At 37.9% G+C, this 23290-nt stretch overlaps 1 protein-coding gene across 1 annotated transcript; it reads left to right on the top strand.

The window, feature by feature from the left end:
- Positions 1-3251: 3251 nt before the first annotated feature.
- cyp2a6.5 (cytochrome P450 family 2 subfamily A member 6 gene 5 [provisional]) lies at positions 3252-16771 on the top strand. The gene is made up of 9 exons (XM_004917090.4): positions 3252-3454; positions 5659-5821; positions 6386-6535; positions 7425-7585; positions 9479-9655; positions 10983-11124; positions 12637-12824; positions 15225-15366; positions 16123-16771. The coding sequence occupies exons 1-9, from the start codon at positions 3278-3280 to the stop codon at positions 16302-16304; spliced, it is 1482 nt and encodes a 493-aa protein (XP_004917147.1). The 5' UTR covers positions 3252-3277; the 3' UTR covers positions 16305-16771.
- Positions 16772-23290: the final 6519 nt, after the last annotated feature.

Below are 23290 nucleotides of genomic sequence, written 5' to 3'. Positions count from 1 at the left end.
GTTAAAGGGGCGGTTCAACTTTAAGTTAGCTTTTTTCAATCTTTTATAGTTTTTGAATTATTTGCCTTTTTCTTCTTCCTTTTTCAAGCTTTTAAATGGGGGTCACTGTGAGGCTACAGTTTTATTGTTATTGTTACTTTTTGTTACTTATCTCTATATTCAGACCCTCTACTATTCAAATACCAGTCACTCTCTTAAATCACTCCCTGGTTACTAAGGACCCTAGCAACCAGAGAACTGCTGAAATTTCAAACTGGAGAGCTGCAGAACAAAAAGTTAATTACAAAATTGCCAATAATAATAAAAAAAAAATGAATACCAATTGCAAATTGCCTCAGAATAGCTCTCTCTACATCATACTAAAAGTTCATTTAAAGGTGAACAGCCCCTTTAATGAAATGTAAACAAGCAGGAGTTTTGCCCTATGTAACATATAGTCATTTATTAACCTGTGGTTAAAGTTGAGTGATTCCTCTTAGTTGTGCCAGGTTGTCTTCATCCTGCTATTTCTGCTATACATTATCCCCCAGTTTCATTACTCTTTCTACCTCAGCAAAGACTGGCTTTAGTATAAGCACAAGAGAATAAAGTGAGTCGTTTATATCTAAATCCTTTGGCTGCCTAGTCTTATGTGCAACCTCTGCATTCTGAGCATTTTGGTTTGGTTTAGTTTTATTATTGTACAATGCATTAGATTTATGTATACATCTTTACAGATAGATAATGCTACTTAATATATTTGTATTGGGACACCAAGAATAAAGGTAGGCTAGCAGGTATATTTAAGGCAATGGCACATGTTTTGGTTCAGCAACAAAAAATTGGAATGTCAAAGACTGCATGTCCCTTATTCATAGCAAGAAAACCTATGCCAAGGAAAGCCCTCCTAATATTCAGGGATGTGGGCATATGAGGCATACATTCTATTTGGTCAGGGTATATTATTGAAGTAATGCATTGCCATGATGTCTTACAGTCAGTGCGATATAAAGATAAGGGTCTGTAGGATTTGGCTTATTCTAAATTTAGGGCTTCAGCAACACCACAATGATGGCAATATATATAGACTCAAACTAGAATCAGCTCTCCAACATAGAGTTTAAATTCTCTTACAGTGCAGGGTGATGCCATGCAGCTATACAGGGGCCTTGGAACTGTAGAAAAGTCATCTAACTGGTTTTTAATTAATGAGAGAAGGGAGCCAAACACTAATCCAGCACCAAGCTTTGAGGTTGTGTATGCCTACCACTGCAACACAGGTAAAATCCTATACTTGGAAGGATGGAAGGATCGGGAATGGAAGGGTAATGCACTCTTCCAACACAACAAAATTAATATTCTGACATTAAGTTTGTATAGAAGTAAGTTCTGGAACACCCAAAATTGTTATCCTCACCGGTTAACTAAATTAACACATTAACAAATAACACAGGGTACTCTTATCCACCCTCTGTTGGAATGTCTGCTGGGGATTGGAAATCTTCATTTGTGTGTACTGAACAAATATTATGATAGTGCTTGCAACCACACCCTTGATGTATTGCACATCAAGACACATAAAGAAGAGTTCTATGACCCGAGTGGTTCAATACATGGAGCATATCTTGAATACATGGAGAAATCTTTTTCACTGGTTGGTCCTGTGTTTTTTATTAAATATGTTATAGATTGTAGGCCACTTTATATCTTTCATATAATGTTCTGATTGGGTATTAATTGAGACAGTGCCTCCATTGGAAGTCTTGTGACACCCCCACAACCCAAGTGTATAGTACCAAAACTTTTGGCCATGCCCCTTGTATGCTTACAAAAAAGATAACAAAAGGTTTAACTTGATGGTTGTGGGTTTTTTCAAACACACCTACTACAATACAAACTCAAAAATCATTTTACTGAAATGCAGGGAAGTTACTATAGAGGAAACAGACTGGCAAACTGCTGGAAAATTAAATCAGCAGCAATTCTACTGTAATTTTGTGCTACCCATTTGGGTAGCTGGGCCCCTGGGTAACTGGTCTCCTCTATCACCCCCTAATGGCATCTTTAAGTTACCAATCTATTTCTCTTTTACAATATATCATTTAAAAACAGATATAGCGGAAAGGGATGCCATATCTGACAGCTTGCACCCTGCCTCAAGGGAGTCAACAGATGCAGGTGTTTGTGTTTAACAGCGTTGTGGTAGGTGGTAAGTACAAGAACAGATTGTGCCCACTAGGGCTGCACTCTGCACCGCAAGCTAGATTAAAAATCTGGACTGAGGTGGAAACTGTAGATATTCTGGGGACACAAGTTGTTAAATTAGTGCTAAGGCGAGTGATTTTCCACCTGGATGGAAATGCATCTTGTGTTTGATATACTTTGGAGTTCAGCTTCAGTTCCAAACAATTCATGAAGCAAATAAATACAACTATACCACCCATTAAGAGATTGTATTGCTGCTTTAAATGTGGTACATCACGTTAGGGGTGAATGTTTTTGCCAGAATGCATTATGGGGATCCCCTCTTTTAACTGATATGATTTCATTAAAATGATTTACTTGCAACTTACTGATAAAAGATTAATTGTTAATCTGGAGAGTGCTGTATGAACATGTAATGATTTTTCTTTGGCAATTTCAATATAGTGACCTAAGCACCTAAGCATTTTTTGGGGTTTTCCAGACACTTTAGGGTATCCTATTTAGAGTAGAGCATTTTTCTTATGATAGAATACAACAAACCCTCTCATCCAGGAAGAGATCAGCAAGTACAAAAAATTGTGCATATCTTGGGATCCACATCCACAGTTTTAGTTAACATTACAACATAATAATTGTTTGAACATAGAATGCAACAATATTTTGTAGACAATTTTATCCCGGAAAAAGTCAGTAACTAAATTTTATTCACAAATCTTCAGATCCCAATATTCCATGATATTCCATACAGTATGACCAAATGCAAAAAAGAAACATTTACTGAGGTATTTTAAAGGGTGTTGAGCTTCACTCTATTCACCGCTAAATTACAGGCCTGCCAATCTGACCAATGAGACTGAGCCAGTCCACAGTATGGGAAAAAATCTCAGCAGCACATTACAGCCAAGGACAAAACATGTACGTAATGTGTCTTAAATGTTCTGATATTGATTTTCTCATAAACAATATGATTAATGGCCATGGGGTTATTTCACAATGGCTCCACCCAAACAATTTGCTTATATATATATCTGGAACATATTTAAGAGGCAGATTGGTCCAAAGAGATAACAAGATCTACAGTATAGTGTTCAAAATGGATGTGACAGGGCTTGGAACAATACTTCTTGTACTTATATCCTGTGTATTGATATTTTCCAGTTGGAAAACATTTTACCAAAAACATAACCTTCCTCCAGGTCCTACTCCTCTTCCTTTAATGGGAAACTTGATGAATATAAAGAAAGGAAAGCTGGTTAGCTCTCTTATGAAGGTAAGTAAATTCTCCATCATACAGGAACTATTGTGAAAATGAAAATTGAATAGGATCTTATAAAAATAAGAGACCTTTCTAAATATAATCAATTAAAAATTTGATAATGTTCATAAAATAGTCAAGTTAGTGGTCAGCATCTGTAACGCAAAGCTGCATGTAGAGAGATTGAGTGTTAAGAAGGGGATTGTAAATAGTAACTGGATTACTATAGAAAAGGTACAACATTTGTAACTGTCTTTATTTATAACATTTCCATTAGATGAAGCTTATATTCAATAGCATGCTTACAAGGGGTTAGAAAAGTCACAAGAAGGAGCAAATGTATTTTTAATTTAAAAAGCATGTAACTTATCCTTCCCAGGAGCAGTAACCCAAAGCAACCAATCCGCAGGTTACATTTTCTGGTCACCTGTAAAAGCAAAAGTCTTATTTGATTGCTATGGGTTACTGCTCCTGGGCAAACTTAATGCCTTTTATTACATGGGGGTTAATGTTCTCCCTAGACAACAACTGAGATTTAAGTAGACAAATCTTCATTGCATGCATTCCTATCATTCCCAGCTACAGTCAGTGGTTTCAGTGGGGGCCATACAGTATATGTAGATATATTGTTGTATACATGTTTTGAATATATTAAAGCATTTTCTCAATGGGGTGTGCATTGAGCTATTTTAGAAGACATGGAAATAGCACCCAAGAAGGAGAAACCCTGTTTGGCTATTATGCAACTTGGTTTGTATTGAGTAGGAGAAACAATAACTTATAGTTAAGAATCAGACACAATGCACTCAGATGGCTGCTACACACCAATATTACAGCTAAAATAATACATTTGTTGGTTAAGGAATACAATTTTAAATGGTAAAGTGAATTATTTTCAATGTAAATTGTGCAATGTAGAAATAAAACTTACGGAATGAAAATTATGACACAATCCCTTTAATAAATCAGACAAAAGTGTGTGTGGCATACCATTTCAGATTTTTACGTACTTGGCTAGCAGTGGTAAACCTTTTCCAGCCCAGGCCTCTTGCAAAAACTCTGGGCTCCCTGCCCTCTTTGCACTTAATTGTGGGCACCTGAATGTTGGGATGTTTCTTAGTACAGGTATCGGACCCCTTATCCGGAAACCCGTTATCCAGAAACCCGTTATGTAGAAATAAAACAGAACCTTGTAATTGATCCCAACTAAGATATAAATAATCCTTATTGGATGCAAAACAAGCCTATTGGGTTTAATTAATGTTTTATTAATTTTTTAGTAGACTTAAGTTATGGAGATCCAAATTATGGAAAGACCCCTTATCCGGAATACCCTTGGTCCCGAGCATTCTGGATAATGGGTCCTATACCTGTACATGTAAGAATGTATAATAATCTAAAGCTTATAGGAAAATGAAATACAAGGTTATTGCTCCACACATGTAGAATTATTGGTTGTGCTTACTATTTGAACACTGTGAACACTTCTGTGAATCATTCTGACGACGGTCCCTAGTGGACCGAAACGTGTCGATATGAGTGTGGAGCAATAAAAGATTTTGATGTTCTAATTTACAAGGAGCCGTGAGTGCTTTCTACTGGCATCATATGAACTTCATTTGGTGAGCACCTGGAGTGTTTTGTGGTGAGTGCCGTCAAGGGGAACTATATATATATAAATATACATACTTTTTGGGGGAAATTAGCTATGGTAGGCAGGTAAGCAGAGGATCAGTAGACCAGAGGCAGGAACACTACTTCTTCAGCCAAAAAAAACAGCTTTAATTGGGGTAAACTCTTCCCAACATAATCAGCAAACAGTTCATAAAACATGTTCATGATTTGTCCCTTTTTTGGGGCTCTCACCTTCCAGGGTAACTCTCACACTCTAGAACCTTTTCCCGGGGCTTCTTACCATCCCCCGTGACTTTCACGCATCCACTGTGACTCTCACACTCGTGAACACACGGGTTACTCACTCAGCTATGCTGTCTCTCCCTCCCTTTACCTCACTATACCTTGTCATATCCGGCTTTTCCTAAACTGCTAACATGAAATCAGCATTAGTTGCTGCAAAACCAGGCATTTTTCCTGGTACTAATTGTATCATACCTTTAACACTGGTGGAAAATACACCAAACAGTGTTCTTATTCCTTGCATCTCTCACAATATATATATATATATATGTGTGTTGTGTGTTTTCTTCTTTTTTTTCTAGCTGTGGGAGCAGTATGGAGCCGTATATACATTGTACTTTGGCACACAACCTGTTATCGTCCTATGTGGTTATGATGCAGTTAAAGAAGCACTTGTTGATCAAGCTGAAGCCTTTGGAGCTCGTGGAAAAATAAGTTCCTTAGATCCAGTGACCCAGGGCTATGGTAAGATTTATAAAGTAAACAACAGGCAGGCAGGGATCCTTTAGAAAAAACCCACTTCACCCTCCTGCCCTCATGAAAATAATGTAATTAAGGTGCCCACTTAGTAGCATAGAAATAGCTATTTTATTACCACATAATTAATGCTTTTATTAAAGGAAACACTATCACATCTTTATTGTCATTTAAGTACTGCAGCTTTCATCATTTTCATCATTCTTTAAACAAAAGGTATAAAAGATATACATTAATTTCCTCTAATCCTGAATAAATATAGATTTTTTTATTTTAGGTTTGGAATTGCTATGAAGTTACTTATCACTGTCTCCCCTAGAGAACTCCAATGGTCAGAATGTGATCTGTGCTATAAAACTTAGATATGACAAATAAAGTAATGCAGCATCCACTTATTGTTAGACGACATTTTCTAGATAGAGGTGGCTTTTGCACAGTTAAACAGTTTGAAACGTTTGAAACTTGGAAATACCCTTGATTTACTAGGGAAGTAAAGAATTTTTTTTTATTGTTGAGCAAATTTACAGTTGATCAGTATAATTTCCATTTAAGGAATCGGTTTTAGCAATGGAGAACGTTGGAGGCAAATGCGTCACTTCACGTTAAAGGCCCTGAGGGACTATGGAATGGGAAAGAAAAGTATAGAAGAGAAGATTCAGGAGGAGGCTCTGTGTTTGGTTGAGGAATTTAGGAAGTCTGGAGGTCAGTATGCAGTGAATGTTTGTGCTATGTACATTTACATGAATTTCTGGCATAGTGTTGAAACTCAAAGCCCAAGAATAAAGAGTGCAGGATAAAGATTATGCATGTTACATAAATATTAGGTAGACAAGAGGGCTCATTTACACTTGCAAGTGAACATGCAATACAATACCACAATTCAGCCAATTTTCTTAATGCAATTGCACTGCACCTACTGCAATTGTGTCTGATTTGCCACAATGGATGCGACTGCATGTAAGCGTGCATCCTCACAAAAATATTTTCAAAGTCTGCTTGGCATGATTTCTGGTGCTCCCTGGCATCACAATCAGTGTGCGAGATCATTTACAGTGTTCAGCACACAAGTGAGGTGTGTGCCCTATCCTTTGGCGCAGCTACATTTCAGCAATTGATGTGGGGAGCTGTGAGAACCCTGGAACTACTGCCTGGTCTGGAGGTGGTAGTAGCTCTAGGGTTCCCCTGCCTGCACCAATAGGCAGCAGCACCTAATTTTGGAATGGAAAGTAAATAGAATTGAGTAATGCTGTGTGCAACATTTTGATGCAATTACTTTTAATGAAAGTGGTATTACGTGCAACTAACTTTGCTAACTAACATTGCATGGACCACAACTGCATTTGTGGATATAAGCCCTAAAATGTTTTTTTAAGTGGGAAAGGTCTAGCTTAGGAGACATTAATGTAATCTATTTAGGGATGTGTTTTGATGGTATTAAGCTCAACCAATTGTATATTGCTCATTCCATTGAAAAAACTGAGCAGCGTGCTCTTGCAATCCTCAGTACCCAGCTACTTCCATTGTTATGTCATAAAAATATCAAATGTGTAATGTTCATGTATATTAAGTAATTTGTGTGTTTTCCCCATAGAAATGCCAATCAATCCATCAACACATATTATGAAAGCTGTGGCTAATATATTCTTTTCCATTATGCTTGGAAATCGGTTTGAGTACAATAATGAGACATTTTCAGCTCTGCTTGCCACACTAGAAGAGATGTACACACTTATGAACAACACATGGAGTCAGGTAGAATGGTATTAAAAAACCTTGTTCTATCTTGAAGTAATTGCGAGACTCAGGGGCGGCCCAAGCCAACCGGGTGCCCTAGGCAACCTGGCTGGCCACCTCGCCCCTGCATCCTCCACCCCCTCCCCTCATGTGCGCAAGAGTGAGTAAGCATGTGCATGCGCAGTGACGTGGGAAGACATCACTACACATGCGCACAAGAGACGGAGGGTAAAGGGAGTGCTGATCCTAAATTGTATGCTAAGACAACTGATGTCCCAGTGTTGCAACCAACACCCTTAAAAGCAGAGCCTAAGGCTGAGGCTTATTGATTTGATTGACTTGGGACCACAAACCCATTCTGGTCAGGAACCTGTCTCTAGTGAAGAGTTTAAAAGGTCTTTTTAAGAAATGTTGAAATGCTTATCATGTATCGAGGAATCTAGAATAAATAAGGCTGATCACACTTATGAGGCAATTACTTCCCCATCTTAGCCTAGTACAAGTACTGATTACTCCCAGCTCCCTAATGTGTCACGGACATTACCTACTGCCCCAAAAGCAGATGCAGTGCAAGTCTCCCTGATAGCAATGCCAGGACCAATAGGACAGACCTCCTCCACACCCCTTAACCCTTACCCAATTACTAAGTCAGGAAGGATGACCCGTCCACCTGTAAGATATGGGTTTGATACAGCTCAAGAATTCCCTTTAAGGGAAGTTTTAATTCCACAACTAGATGGTTCTACTAAACTGGGAGAAATACACACTTGTGAACCCCAGATGCTTTAGTGCAGCATTTGCCTGATCCAGAAATATCCGTAGACAGTGGAAGGAGGAGATAGGTTGCCTGGTGACTATATACAAACCCACCTGGATTGATTTTTGGCATTTATTAGAGGTGGCTGTACCCAAAACATTTTTGAAGCCTTTAATGACCTAATGCAGATTCACTGCTGAAGGGCTAACAGATGATGATGATTTTGAGTCAAATAAAGTGTCTGATAGCCTTACTGCCCTTTCTAAATATCTACCGGAGGTTTTCCTTGTAAAGAATGATTGGGGCAGAGTTGCAGCCACAAAGCAGGGTGTAACACAGGCTATCAGAGATTACTTCGAGGATTTCATTCAAGCCTGTGAGCTGTTTTACTGATAAAGATCCTCAGGCTGGTGACCTTAGTAGCATTATGGTGGGGGCATTTGTGGGTGGCCTCCATGATAAGTTCCGCAATCAAATAAAGCAGTGCCTTAATTATCATCAAAAGCCGTTAGATATAGCTCAACAAATCTATGAGGTAATGTAAGAAAGAGAAGATGAGAAAGAAAAGGAAAGGCAAATGCTAGAATCCAAGCAAAAGAAAGAGTTGGAGATAGAACTAGTGAGCAAACTAAACTAAACAGGCTGATTCTCAACATAGTGAAACAGTATCCCAAACAGTACTGATGAAATTAAACAAAGCATGCAATTAATGATGAATGCCATTACTACCCATAACTCGCCGACGCCCAACTGCATGATGCCCTTCTCCCCCGTCCCTGGCCCCCAGTTTACTGTGCCTGCCCAAATTAACCCTTACCAGTTCTTTGGCTATCAGCCAGGACAAGCATATCATGGGAGGAGTAGAGGAAGAGGGCGCGAGTATTATAACAATTGGAGTGGCCCTTGCAACAAATACCAAATTCCCTTCCTGCTGAAGTTTCACAAGCTCCTCAGGCAGAAGAGGTACCTGCCTGGCGCCCCAAAGCATTGCGCCCTAGGCAAGTGCCTTTTCTGCCTACTAGTGATGAGCGAATTATTTTGCCAGGCATGGATTCGCAGCAAATTTCCGCATTTCACCATTATCCATATATCCATGTATATTATCCATATCACCATTATCCATAATTTTCTATTAATTGCTTATCTTTTCACAGATTGAAAATGTTCTTCCCAAATTAATGGCATACATTCCAGGACCCCATAAGAAGAGAGATGCCCTTGCAAAAGAACTGATTTTATTCTTTCACGAGAGAGTGAAGGCCAACCAAGAGACATTTGATCCTAGTGCTCCTAGAGATTTCATTGATGAATTCCTGATAAAAATGGAGCAGGTATTTTATACACTTTTTGTCTATGAAAGTGTATCAAAACAGAAATAGTTGCTACAAGGTCATGGATATAATTATCAGTAAAATTGAACTGTTTTATACCTAAATCTTAAAATAACATTAGGAGTTAAAGGGCACCTAACAGAGAGTTTAAGTGCCCTCTGTTTAGTGCAAAGCTCCTGGTGTGGGTCAGGCTTGGTCACACACATGCCCATAATGACAGTTGCTGGGCCAATAAGCTTTATATACATGTTGGTGTCCCAACATGGTTGGCCACACCAGGGACTCACTTCCAGTGCAAGTGGTCTGCTCTGAGTATTTTTTGCACAGAATCTTTCTTTGTTTTACAAAGTGCCCTTTAAAGGAGGAGGAAAGGTAAAATCTAAGTAAGCTTTATCAGAAAGGTCTATGTAAATACAGCCATGAGCACTCATAGAATAGCTGCTGAGTTTTCTATCAAAAGAAACATAGGATTTCTTGTCTTCTTCTTTGTAAACATGTTCTTACAGTATCTGACTTCTATCAGAAACGTCCTTCATTCCTGGGGACAGAGTCTGCACAGTTCTCTCCTCTCTCCCGCTCCCCCCTCCCATAAGAATTCATAAAACTCACCCCCCCCCCCATGTGTGTGTGATCTGAGCTTTTTTCCCATAATTTGGATCACCATACTTTAAGTCTAGTACAAAAAAACATTTAAAACCACAATATTTGAATTTATGAAACCTAGATACCATGCTTAAAATTGAGCATTGGGAATAGCCTTCCTGTGATTTGGTACTTTCTGGATATTGGGTTTCTGTACTGTATTCCTGCTTATTTAAACTGCATTGACAGTAATTTGGGGAACTGCTTTTAGTAAGTAAAGGGAAAACAAAACAAAATATATTATTACTTCACAATTACATTTAGGTTATTTAGGTTCATTCTGAATATAGGTTATGATGCCCTATTGCACTGGACAATAATGACTGCTTGTAGGTAAAAACAGGTTGGACATTTTATAGTTTTAAAAATCATTTGAACATTAAATAAAGCCAATAGGATTGTTTTGCCTGCAATAAAGATTGATTATATCTTAGTTGGGATTTCTATTAGTGCTTTACAGTTAACACATTTTTCAGGAAACCCTTAGAAGAATATTCAGCAATATCTGGACAAATTACTGTTACTTTATATGTTAAAGTAACTATGTTGTATAAAATGTCTTGTTATATATTGATATTGTTAATCTTTTATTTTTGTGGTCACATCCTGACTGTTTCTCTGCATTATACTTAGAAGCAATTTTCCTATTTGCTAGTTTAGAAAATGTTACCTGGTATCTTTACAGGAAAAAAAGAATCCCAATTCTGAATTTACCATGAGGAACATATTAATGACTTTTTTCAGCATTTTTATTGGAGGAACAGAGACATCTACAACCACTCTGAAGCACGGTCTGCTACTGCTGATCAAGTATCCTGAAATACAAGGTACATCATTTTATAAAAACACAAACGCAGCTCACGTCTTTCTGAAGCCAAATATCTGGCCCCTCTCCTCTCTTTTAAACACTAGTTCAGAAATTAAATACAAAGAAACATCATCATAATGCATGAAATATTTCACTTGCAGCAAAAAGAGTAAGAAAGATTAAGAAGATTTATGAGACTTTGCAGTGTATTTATTAACACTGGAGACAAACATCATTGGTAATGTTGTCCATAGCAACCAATCAGATGTTTACTTATGTTTTGTAAATTGTAGGTGACGTTTGTTTAAATCTAATTGCTGATTGGTTGTTATGAACAACATCACCAATGATTTTTGTCTCCAATGTTAATTAATACACCCCTATATGTTCTTCTTTAAAGTGAACTATCACACAAATAAACTTTAATATAAGCTTTATTATTTTTCAGATATAATCAATTCAAAATGTTGACCTGTTTCTGAAATAACCAAGTTATTATTCACTATCCCTGTCTCAGCATTTCTCTCTTTTCATGTAGGAATTAGCTGTCTGACAGTTTCATCCAATATATATTTTAAAGGGGCTCCTTTTGCCAAATAGATGATTGAGAGCTTTCTCTTTTAAATGAATAGTAACACCAAACAATAAAAATGTTTTAAAGTAATTAAAATATAAATTACTGTTGCCCTGTACTGGTAAAAGTTTGCTTCAAAAACACTACCTTAGTTCATATAAATAAGCTGCTGTGTAGCCATAGGTGCAGACATTCTACAGGTTACACAGTAGATAAAGGTGGCCATACATGGGCAGATTTCAGCTGCAGATTTCAGATTGGATTTAACTGCCAATGAAAATCTGACACCCAACTCCTGTATGACAAGACAGACTGAAGAGAGACAAATACTGAGAGGTGGATAGTAAAGATAAACTTGATTATTTCAGAAGCGATACAGGATTTTTAACTGATTATATTTAGAAAGTTTCTTATTTAAGTATGATGAAGCTTATATTACATTTTAATGTTTGCAATAGTTTCCCTTCAGCAATTTACATTTGAAAGACCTTTAAAAGAAAATAAGTTCTGCATTTTTGTTAAATGAACTCTTTTTGGCAGTGCTGCACCATCAAACACCCCACTCATCATAACAAACCTTGCAAGCAAACACTGAAACCCCCTAGCTAAAGTAAATATGTTTCTGTGTAGGTGTTCATCAATATCTCTCCTCTGCCTTTACTCCCAATATTTTAGGAACAAATTTAGATTTTGTAATTGCTAAGTGAGACCCACTGCAGTATTTTTTTGATATTGGGCCTTTATTTTGAATGGTTTTGTTTAGTCATAGCACATAGGCCATTTCCAACCCAAAACAATACAATTGGATTTCTACAAATTAGCACATTGCACAAAATGTTATGCCTCCTTTTAAATCTTCTATGCGCTAATCCTAAAACCTGACCTCTATAAAAAAAAAAAGTAAATAGTCTACACATTATTTGCCCTAAATCATTCAAATAACATTCTTGCTGACAGCTAAGCTTCACATGGAAATTGACAATGTGATTGGAAGAAACAGAACGGTGAATTTAAATGATCGCAATTCAATGCCTTATATGGAGGCTGTGATAAATGAAATCCAACGATTCAGTGACATTGCCCCTTTGAATCTTCCAAGAAAGGTCACTAAGGACGTACAGTTTAGAGGGTATTGCATCCCGAAGGTAATGAAAAGCTTGCTTCATCTGCTTATACTTACAATGCACCAGTATATCCTATGACTCCCAAAATCACTAATATGGTTGTCCCATTCCAGAATAAAATAATTTTGTATTACTGTATTGTGTTGTATTGTATTACAGGTATCCAGTTATCCAGAAAGCTCCGAATTACGGAAAGCCCGTCTCCCATAGACTCCATTTTAATCAAATAATTCAGAATTTTAAAACTGATTTCCTTTTTCTCTGTAGTAAGAAAACAGTACCTTGTAATTGATCCCATTTAAGATATAATTAATCCTTATTGGGGGCAAAACAATCCTGTTGGGTTTAATTAATGTTTTATTGATTTTTTAGTAGACTTAAGGTATGAAGATCCAAATTACAGAAAGACCCCTTATCCGGAATACCCTTGGTCCCGAGCATTCTGGATAATAGGTCCTATACCTGTACCATTAAATTAAAGATTGCCTTTGGTGTGGTAGAGAATATATCCTTAAAGGTATTCTATCAAACATAAGAATTTTTTGTATTAATGTCTAAAACTAACATGGGTGTTAACTGCTTCAGTTCAATCACCTATTGACCTAATGATTCAAATCTAACTAATTGTTTATTGGTTTATTGTATTGGTGACATTTAGCACCTATGTTAGCAAATCCACCCTATCATGTACTAAAACAGTAATTGGTGCCTGCTTGCTGGCACAGCAAAAACCTAGATTCTGCAATGTGGAAAGACCTACCTAGTGGGATCAAGGAGTACACCAATGGGTGATAACACAAGGAAAATAAAAATAACACAAAGTATACAAAAAGAATTAAATACATTTGCCTAACACCATGGCACCTAACCACTCTATCTAGCTCCGGCAGCTCCAAAGTAGTCACTAAATATAGTTCACTTTTAACAGATAAATTTCAATATTCACTAATTGTCAAAGGTTTTTACAGTTACTTAATATATTCCTGGCTGTATACTCTTGAATATTTCTTTGGGTTGCAGGCTACTAAAGTTTTTTTCACTGATGAAAAAGCCCCTGATGCTTCTCTCTGAGCAAAGAATTTTCTATTAGGTGGCTTTTGATCTTGTCCACCTTTCTGTTCACTTTTCATATTTATCTTTACCTTCAAGCCATTCTTTTCACTGATCTACTAATGCTTATCTTTGAGACTGCATCATAATTCAAGTGTTACTGACACTACTCTTCAAAATATTAATGTATTTTTAAATGTATAATTAAACGTTACTTATAGGTCATGTTAATCGTTTTTGCTAATAGTTTTACTTTTGAAAATTGTTCTTAACACTCCTAAACCTGACTGTTTTGCCAAATGACTGTCCCTTCTCAGCCTGTCAGTTATAGCTTCTAATGCTAAAGGACTCCTGATGCACAAATATGGCAGCCCCCTCATAGAGGAGCATGGTAATATAAAAACTTTGGGAAAATACTTATAAGGCAAAATTGTAAATATTATGTAAAGACAATGTTAACATTGATGTAAAAAAGTTTTCATTTCTGTGTCAGTGTCTCTTTAAGAACTCCCCATAGCACCTCAGAGGACTGGATTCTAGGTGCATCACACCACATCCACAATGGTCATAGATCTAAAGACCATTTTGGTATAATTTTAAAATTGCCAAATCAGGCCCAGATCCAATTATTTGGCAACGTCACCAAACAAGGTTTTCAGAACATGTATGGCCACCTTTAGTTTAATTAGGCTAAAAAAACTATTTATGAATGATTCAATATCACTTTTTTAAAAGCTGATTTAGTAAAAGTTCCCCTATAATTGCAGCCCATTTCTAAGGATTACAGGTGAGGAATCATTCATTATAATGTGGGGTGAATTTGAAAGGAAAATTTGATGAAGTATTTTGAAATCCCTTTTACTGTTCTAACCTGTTGGTTTTTTATTTCAATTAAAACGTACATTTCTGACATAAATTGATCTGTTGTCGAGCCAAAACATATAACGCCCCTTAACAGCATTACTCAGCTTAGTGATTAAGATAAGAAAGGCAAGCAAACAAAGTAAACAGCTACACCGCAGTTTTAAACAGTCATTATAACTAGATTAATAATGGAGAAAATGGGAATGATACTGGTAAAAATGAGGTGCCGCGTACATAGTGTCCCGTGCTAGCACATCCAGTAACGCCCCCGATCCAGGCGTGGCAAGAAGCAACACAATAAATATAGTAGGATGGAGCACGCCAGGACAACTATGTTAGTAAAAATAAAATAAACTTTTATTTCTAGCTTCCATTAAAAACATGTAGCAAAAATAGAAGAACTGAAACCCCCCAGCTTGACGCGTTTCATGGCTCAAGGCCACTTCATCAGAAGCTAATGATGACTTTTATATTTTTAAGAGAAAACTACTTCTTTCTCTTTCACAGGACACAGAAATCTACCCATTGCTATGTACAGTCCACCGTGATGCCAAGTACTTTTCCTCTCCATATGAATTTAATCCTAGCCATTTTTTAGATGAACAAGGCAGGTTCAAGAAAAATGATGCCTTGATGGCATTCTCAGCAGGTAAGCAATGCTCTCATAACTTACCAACATTTTTAATTTCCAGTGATATTCTGTTTCCTGATATTCTATTTATCTGATATACTGATATTCTATTTCCAGTGATATTCCAGTGATATTCTGTATTGGTGTAATTTGACTCTACCTCATATAACATTTATATAATATTTTATGTTGCATATAGGTGGAGATTCTCCAGTTGCTTTTGTAAGTAGGCAGTAGAGATCTAAGTAGATTTGAAGCTGTTCTTTATGGTTTTTACATTTTCTTTTAATGAATAATATCTTTCCAGTCAAATTGTTTGATGTCAAGTCTTTAAACTATTTGGTGACTTTAGTACAGTTCTGACAGGCCAGAAGTGTCCAAAAAATGTTTTATTGTTGATTCAGCCTCAGGTTGCCACCATTGATGTCCATAGTTCATAAGATAAAGTTTATAAATTGTAGTTTTGCATTTAGTTCTCCAGTGATATCACAATTCATCAATTGGATCATACCATTCCAAATTTGTAAATAATTCTTTTGTCAAGGATGCCACTAATACCTATTGTTAAAAAAGGGAATACAAAATACTGATCTGTAATAAAAATGATATATTATTTCTTAAGTAAAGAAGTTACATTACATCTATTGATTTTATAGACAATTATCTGTAAAGGAAATGACACATGACAAATTGTATTCTTCATGTAAACCTTTTGGTCTAAGGCTATTTAATTTCTAGGTCCAAAAGCATTTACGTCTCTCATTACTTCTCCAGGTAAACGGATGTGTCCAGGAGAGAGTCTTGCTCGCATGGAACTCTTTCTTTTCTTTACCACCATTCTACAGAACTTTACTCTCACCTCACCAACTCATTTTACTGAGGATGATGTAGCCCCAAAAATGACAGGAATTATAAACCATCCTATTCAATATAAGGCCTCATTTATTGCTAACTAATTAATCAGTGCTTTTCTCTAAGCCATCTAGTGCTTAAAGAATACAGTTAAATATAGTTTGCCTTGTAGATGTATTTGGGTTGTTGTCAAAAGGGCTGTCTGCTCAGGGGTGTTGCTAGTAAAAACCTAGTGCACATGCACCTTGTCATTTGCCCAGTGCCATATTTTCATTAATGATTTGAAACAGAAATATTTACTGTTTCACTATTGTGAAAGACAGAAATATGTGAACTGATGTGCAGCATGTATAAATGCCCTCTGAATGCAGACTGATGTCATCATTTATGTGTAGCCTTAGTCATACTGCAAGCTTGCAAGTCCCTTACCAGGTTCTATAATGGTCTACGGAATTGTGTTGCCACTTGTGGATTCATATAATATAAAGGATTATGCAACATTTATTCATATCTTTTTGTAATTTTCATTCATTCTGGGTGCAGAGGCTGTCAAATAAACATCAGAATATCACATTTGTTAAATATTAAACTAATATAAATATAATCAGCAAATAAAATATATGATAATTTTCCATTATAGAGTGACTAAAATTTAGCTGCTAGGACTGCTAAGGAAAACTTCTTCTTTGTTTACTTCATATTCCTGACAGAAAAAAGCTGCATATAGGTGCCTTCGGCCTCCTAACCATCCCTACCTTGGCGTCATTCTGAGGCACAAGTAAGGAGGAGCATCAGGAGGCACAGTTTGCTCCTTAGCCCTGTCCTTACTGCACGCCTTAAGGCAAACTGTTAAGACAGGGCTGGGATGTACCTTCTGGTTAAAAAAATCCAGATCTCCATGCAAAGAACTACAATCACAGGGGGCACATGCGCTAATAAATGAACACTAACAGGTGCACTCTTGTAGTGGCACACCCTATAATTGAATAAATAATTTTGCAACTTTGTTATAAGATAAGGGAGCCTTACTAAAAGTTGACACCAAATGTGGGCATGAACTGAAAAAGACTGAAAACCTGTACCACTGAAGGAAAGAAGTCCAAAAAGTTAGGCAATGTACCTTCATTTATTAACAAGGGACTGGGGCTTGTTTTATTAATAAAAAATAGAATATATTTGATTAGCAACTGAACTATGTGTGAAGGACAAATAAAAATCAAACAAAAACATGTAATTCCAGCCCTAGCTGGTGATTTACCAGCTGGGCCGGTTAAATGTCGGCTGGGGGGTAACTCTAGAGAGATTCTGGCACAGACCAAAATTGCCCATGGGTAATCTACTGTATACTGACCGATAACCTGATTTAACTAGGATTATTTTACTAATTGTAAAGGAGTAGGATCAGTCAACATTTTAAAGCTTTTCCAGTCAGAGCAATCTTAAAATAAACACTTGGAGGTACTTTTGTTATATTTTGCAGTTTTAAGTGTGCACCCTTAGCTTTCATCTCTAGATTGCTAATGGCACATAATTTTGTTGTTTAATAAATACATAAATAGGAGACAGAATGCATCTCTAAAATGTTTAAATTGAGACATCAAGGATAGAGAGAGAAAATTGCCTAAATAATTCATATTCTGCAACAATTCAGTAAGAGATACAGTACATCACTGTAAATTGAATATAGACCTGTGTCATCCACATATACCACAGCTGAACATGTTGTGACTGAGACAGCCAGAGGTTCAAATAAAATTGGTAAAAGTGGCCAAGCCCTACTAAAAGGCTTTAAGTGAATGCACCATTACAGCATCTCCTTGCTTGGACAGAAAAAATATCATGAAAAACAATCCCCACTCTCCTGCAAAGCTGAAGAAGAAACTGAAATGTTCTGAAAGCTTGCTGTGATTACCATATCAATTAGTCAATAACAATATCACATTTACACCATTTTTCTTATATCAAGAGTTTTGGTTCATAAGGTACTGACAATCAAATCAATTGTGTGGGTAAAATTTTAAAAACAGAAATCTGCAAGCTACATTTTGGGCTCTAGAAGCCACATACTTTGGCTACTCCATGAATGTGGTCCATGAGTATGACCATCTATTGACATGTAAAATCTACTCAATGTACTCAATAGGAGCAGGAAAAGTTGCTGCAATGGGCAACCATTGAGCTGATTTTTGTAAAGTATATAAAAGGACCAATTAATGAAGAATTTCCTCCATTTAAGGTGGCCATGCACGTAGTAATAACGATCTTTCGTGCGACCATTGGTCACAGAGAAAATCGTTCCCACCCTCCATTGACATTCAGGGCTGAATCATCAGATATGGAGGTAGAAACAATAGAAATTCTACCTCCATCTGCTGATTCAGCCCTAAACGTAGATTTTGCTGTGGCGCCTGATCAAAATCTTTTAACCTGCCCAATCGAGGAGACCACCGATATCAAACTATCCCAAAGACTTACAGTATCTTTGGTATTAATATTTATATTATTTTACTATATAGACAGCCAGTACAGCCGGTAAGCAGCACACCTTTAGAGCGAGGTAATACCTGGATGCCAGTGCAGTTTTCACTGCAGACATCTTCACAAGTAGTGACAGCACTCACAGGCAGGAATTTTTACAATTTCAAATATAAGAAATTGAGGTTTATTAAGTCCATATATATATATATGTAGTGGCAAAGTGTCTAGGAAACTCTAGAGGGAAGGTACAGAAGGATAGCACAGGTGCTGTGAGTGATACCCTGAGGACTTGGAGGGCTCTGCCAAGGAAAGCATGAAGTAGGAAGTGTGTGGGGGTGGGGTACAGATTGTGAAACAAACTCCTGAGAGACAGATTGTGAAAAAAAAACTCCTAATAGAGAAGGAGGCCTGCCTAGGGCCGAGATGAGATTAGGCAGGGCCCCCTCCCCTGTGTGGATGTGGATTGGAGCAGTTTCGGCTCAGCCCCCCCCCCCTCTCTGGTGGGGGATAAAACAATAGCAAGGGGCCTGACGGCGGGAAAAGAAGGGGCGGGACGGGGGCTGAGCAGTGGGCGGGCAAGAGAGGAAAGGGCTTTTTAAAGGGGTAAAGCAATACCTGCAAACAGATAACTTGTTTTTCTTTCTCCCACCCTCCCAGCCCAGGTGTAAAGAAATATAAGAAAGAAGGTGCTCCAGGGTCCTGCGGACCGATCGCCTGGAAGGGGTCAGGAAGGAATTTTTTCATCAGGCTGCTAATTGGCTGAAGGCACCTGATTTTTTCGCCTTCCTCTGGAGTACCATTATCTGTGTAGGTCATGTTGGTGCTCCCATGGCACAGCTGCGGCTCCAAGTATGAGGCAGCAGAGCGGCTCCAGGAAAACGGTGGTTTCTCAGTGAAGTGCAGGCCTACCCTTGGGAAGTCACGAGTGTGGAGCAGACTTTGACTGCACGGTCTTGTCTGAGTCACGCGAGAGGCTGGGTTAGCGCCATTATTGCACATGATGGGGAGCAGGAGGATGGGCTACAGATTGGTCGGTCGGCAGAGGGCGCTCTGCCTGATGATCCCTGCTCCCAAAAAATAGCTGTTTGCTATGGTATGGGCAGCGGGCCCATGGTTTTTATGCTAAGATAGGAGCCGCAGCTGGTGGTCAGGGTGCACCTAGTTTTTTAAGATTTTGTTAAATAAAGAAATGTGACCTCCACAGATTTTGCCAACATAAGAAGCCTCCGTGTCATTTTTGGTTTAGACAGCAGAGGGGGTAGGGGGATCCTTTGCCTATAGAACCAAGGCTGGAGAAAAACAGATACATAAGAACTAACTGCCTTAAGTGGGGCTAGGACTTTGCAACAGAGAGCAAGACTGATGTGGTCAGTCTACTTGTGAATCAGGCTGTCTTAGTCAATGAACAAAAACTGAGTTGCTGTTACTTGTGTTGTTCACTGTTGCAAGTTATTTCTCTCTTGAAAACCTCCATCGTGAATAACACAGACAGATTTCTCTTTAAATATACTGTATATTATATTTCCTTTTTCTAGCCTTGATAATATAGCAAATAAGATGCTTTAAAGTGCAAGTGCCTATTTTTCTGTAGCTAGAATGTCAACCATGTACAGTCACATGTTTCCACATATTTTTTCAAATTTTTAAAAGAAAAAATGTGAGTTTTAGCGAATCTGCCTCTTAGTAAACACAGGGGCTTCCATCCCTTTGGATTTTGAATTGCTTTGCAATTCAGTACGTGTGCTGGAGTTTATTTTCACTTACCCTGTGTTGGAGTGCTGTCCTTCTATGCTCTACAAGCACCATGTACATTGTTTGGAGAGGCCTTGTGTGCATGTGCCTTTTTGGATTGCAACTTTGCGAGCTATTTACTAACCATAGGATTTTTTTTTTCTGATTCGGATTTTTAGCGCTAAAAGTCACGGGAAAAAAATTGTGACTTTTCCGAGATTTACTTTGTATCCAAATGCCCTTTCTGAGTTATTGGAGGAGGGACAGATCCCTTGCACTTCCTAATTGTGGCCAGCAGGGGCTCTATACTTACTTCACACACTAGTGGTGATGTCATCATTACCAGCCACATCTACTATGAGGGGGATGGGCCCTCACCCCATGCTGTAGCACTGTATAAAAAGGCCCTAAGGAGGCCACACTGTAAACACTCTTGAGAAAGCGTACCGCCAGTACGTGAAACGTGTCGAGTTTTCTGAAAGCCTGTACATTATCTACACTTTGTAAGTAGATCCTTTTTATTCTGTTACTTATAATAAATTATTTGCACTATTTCCTGCTTTCTCTTCCATTTTGTGCCTATATGCGAGGAGACGGCTACAAGTTGAATCAGAAATTTCTATTTGCCTATTCAATATTGCTATCTGGTGAGCATTTAACATTACAGCACGTGGTGATACATTAAGCAAATTAGCCTTTCCCACACTTTTTTGGGATTCGGTAGTTATTCCTCCTGATCCCTGATTTGCATTACAAGATTTTTAATCTAGCTTGCGATGCATCCCTAGTGGGCACAACCTGTCCTTATCCTTACCAGCTACCACAACGTGGTTAAACACAAAGACCTGCATCTGTTGATGCTCTCCCTTGAGGCAGGGTGCAAGCTGTCAGACCAGGAAGCCGGCATCCCTTTCCGTTATATCTGTTTTTAAATGCAATATTGTCAATAGGAATAGATTGGTGGCATATTTGTAAGTATCACTTTCAAGAGAAACCCTGGTAACTCAGAGTTGCCATCAGCAGGTGAGAGATGAACAGTGTAAAGTTACAGTAGAATTGCTGGTTATTGAGCCACACAACAAGATGACTGTGCCCTCTAAACTTTGGGAATTACTTTTTCCAGCAGCTGCAACATCTGTTTCCTCTATAGTAACTTCCCTGCATTTCAGTAAAATAATGTGTAAGTTTGTATTATAGTAGGTGTGGTTGTAAAAGAACCCACAACAACCAAGTTCAACCTTTTGTCCTCTTTTGTGTAACAATACAAGGGGCATGGCCAAAAGGTTTGGTACTATGCACATGGGCCGTGGGGGTGCCACAAGACTTTTAATGGAGGCACTGTATACCATCTCAGTTAATACCCAATTACAACATTATATGAATGATATAAAATGGCCTACAACGTGAAACATATTTAATAAAAAAAAACACAGGACCAACCAGTGAAAAAAATGTTTATGTTCCATGTATTGAACCACTTACGTCATAGAACTCCTCTTCATGTGTCTTGCTGTGCAATGCATCAAGGGTGTGGTTATATAAACTATCGTAATATTTGTTCAGTACATGCAAATGAAGATTTTCAATGCTCACCCTAGGAAACCTTCCAAGAAAGGGTGGATATTGGGAGTATGTATTGGGAAGGCTGTTCATTGCCAAGCTAGGCCACATTACAGCTACTACAAAGCTCTGTCCTTCAAGGTATGGCTTTTACTTACAGCTGTATAGAACATGTTGCTTGCACTTCATTAATAAATACTTATATTCTCTCTGCAGTGGGCATATTCAAATGAGGTGGTAACCTTGAATTCCTTTCTTTAAAAAGCTGTTGCGAAACTCAGCAACATAAAATATTAAGATTCATTATAGAATATTTATGGATGTTTGCTAAAAACTGTACCATGTCCAAGGACTGTCCATATAATACATCAAGATTTACAGTAGCACATAATATAGTGGCTTGTTTATTCCATGCTAAATATTTGGCTAAAGATCTTTAGTGACCATTGGGGAGGGTTCTACTTATGCAAGAAATGGGAGAAGCCTGAGGCTCACATAGACCCCGAAGAGGGTGGCCTTAGGAACCTCAGGCAAGCTTGAACATGGACAATTCTAATCAGCGGGAATCTTCAGGGTTGAAGATAATGAGCCCCAGTTTTTTACCTATAGAGAGCTGGCCAATGAAGCAAAAATAAGAGGAGTTCTGGAGCATAAATGGTTTCCCTACAGACATAGTGCTTGTGACAGTAGAAGCTTCACAACATAGGCAAACCTGAAACCAGAGAATGAGTTGGGAATTAGGTACTCAGTCAACTTCAGAGATAGAAAAAATGTTGGTGACAAATAAGAAATTTGTTTTTAGGATAAGCGCAGACTACAGATGCCAGTTTGACGGTAAATAAACACAGACCAGTGGAGACTACCCACCATACAAACAGCTTATAAGGCCCAGCAGTTTACAAATAGGTTATTTCCTTGACAGTATATGTAGCAAGTCACATCATCTTTCTAACTTTAACCTCACTTATGCATCACATGGGATAGCGAAGATAGATTTAACAAAATCATTAGTGATTTTTAATAGGCTAGTTGGCACACACATTTACTGTACTTACCTGTGGGCAAGTAAGGGTATTATTTGGCTCTCGGTTTTCGTCTCTACAAAACACCTTTGTCTCACTGTTTCACAGCAAAGTATCAATCCCAGCAGTCTGTACAGTCATTAGACTCTTCTGTAAGTGGCAGAAGCACTAAATAGAGCACCACATTCAAATGAATCTTAATTTGGTTCTATATACGGATCTTATTTTGCACTGCTTAATGGAAGATGCTTATGGAGGGTGTTGTGTACTTCACCTCCCACTGCCACTGTGTAATGCAA

This window comes from Xenopus tropicalis, chromosome 8, assembly GCF_000004195.4.
Source record: "Xenopus tropicalis strain Nigerian chromosome 8, UCB_Xtro_10.0, whole genome shotgun sequence".
Lineage (NCBI taxonomy): Eukaryota > Metazoa > Chordata > Amphibia > Anura > Pipidae > Xenopus > Xenopus tropicalis.
Note: the sequence above shows the minus strand (reverse complement) of the source record. Positions and strands in the feature narration are given on the sequence as shown.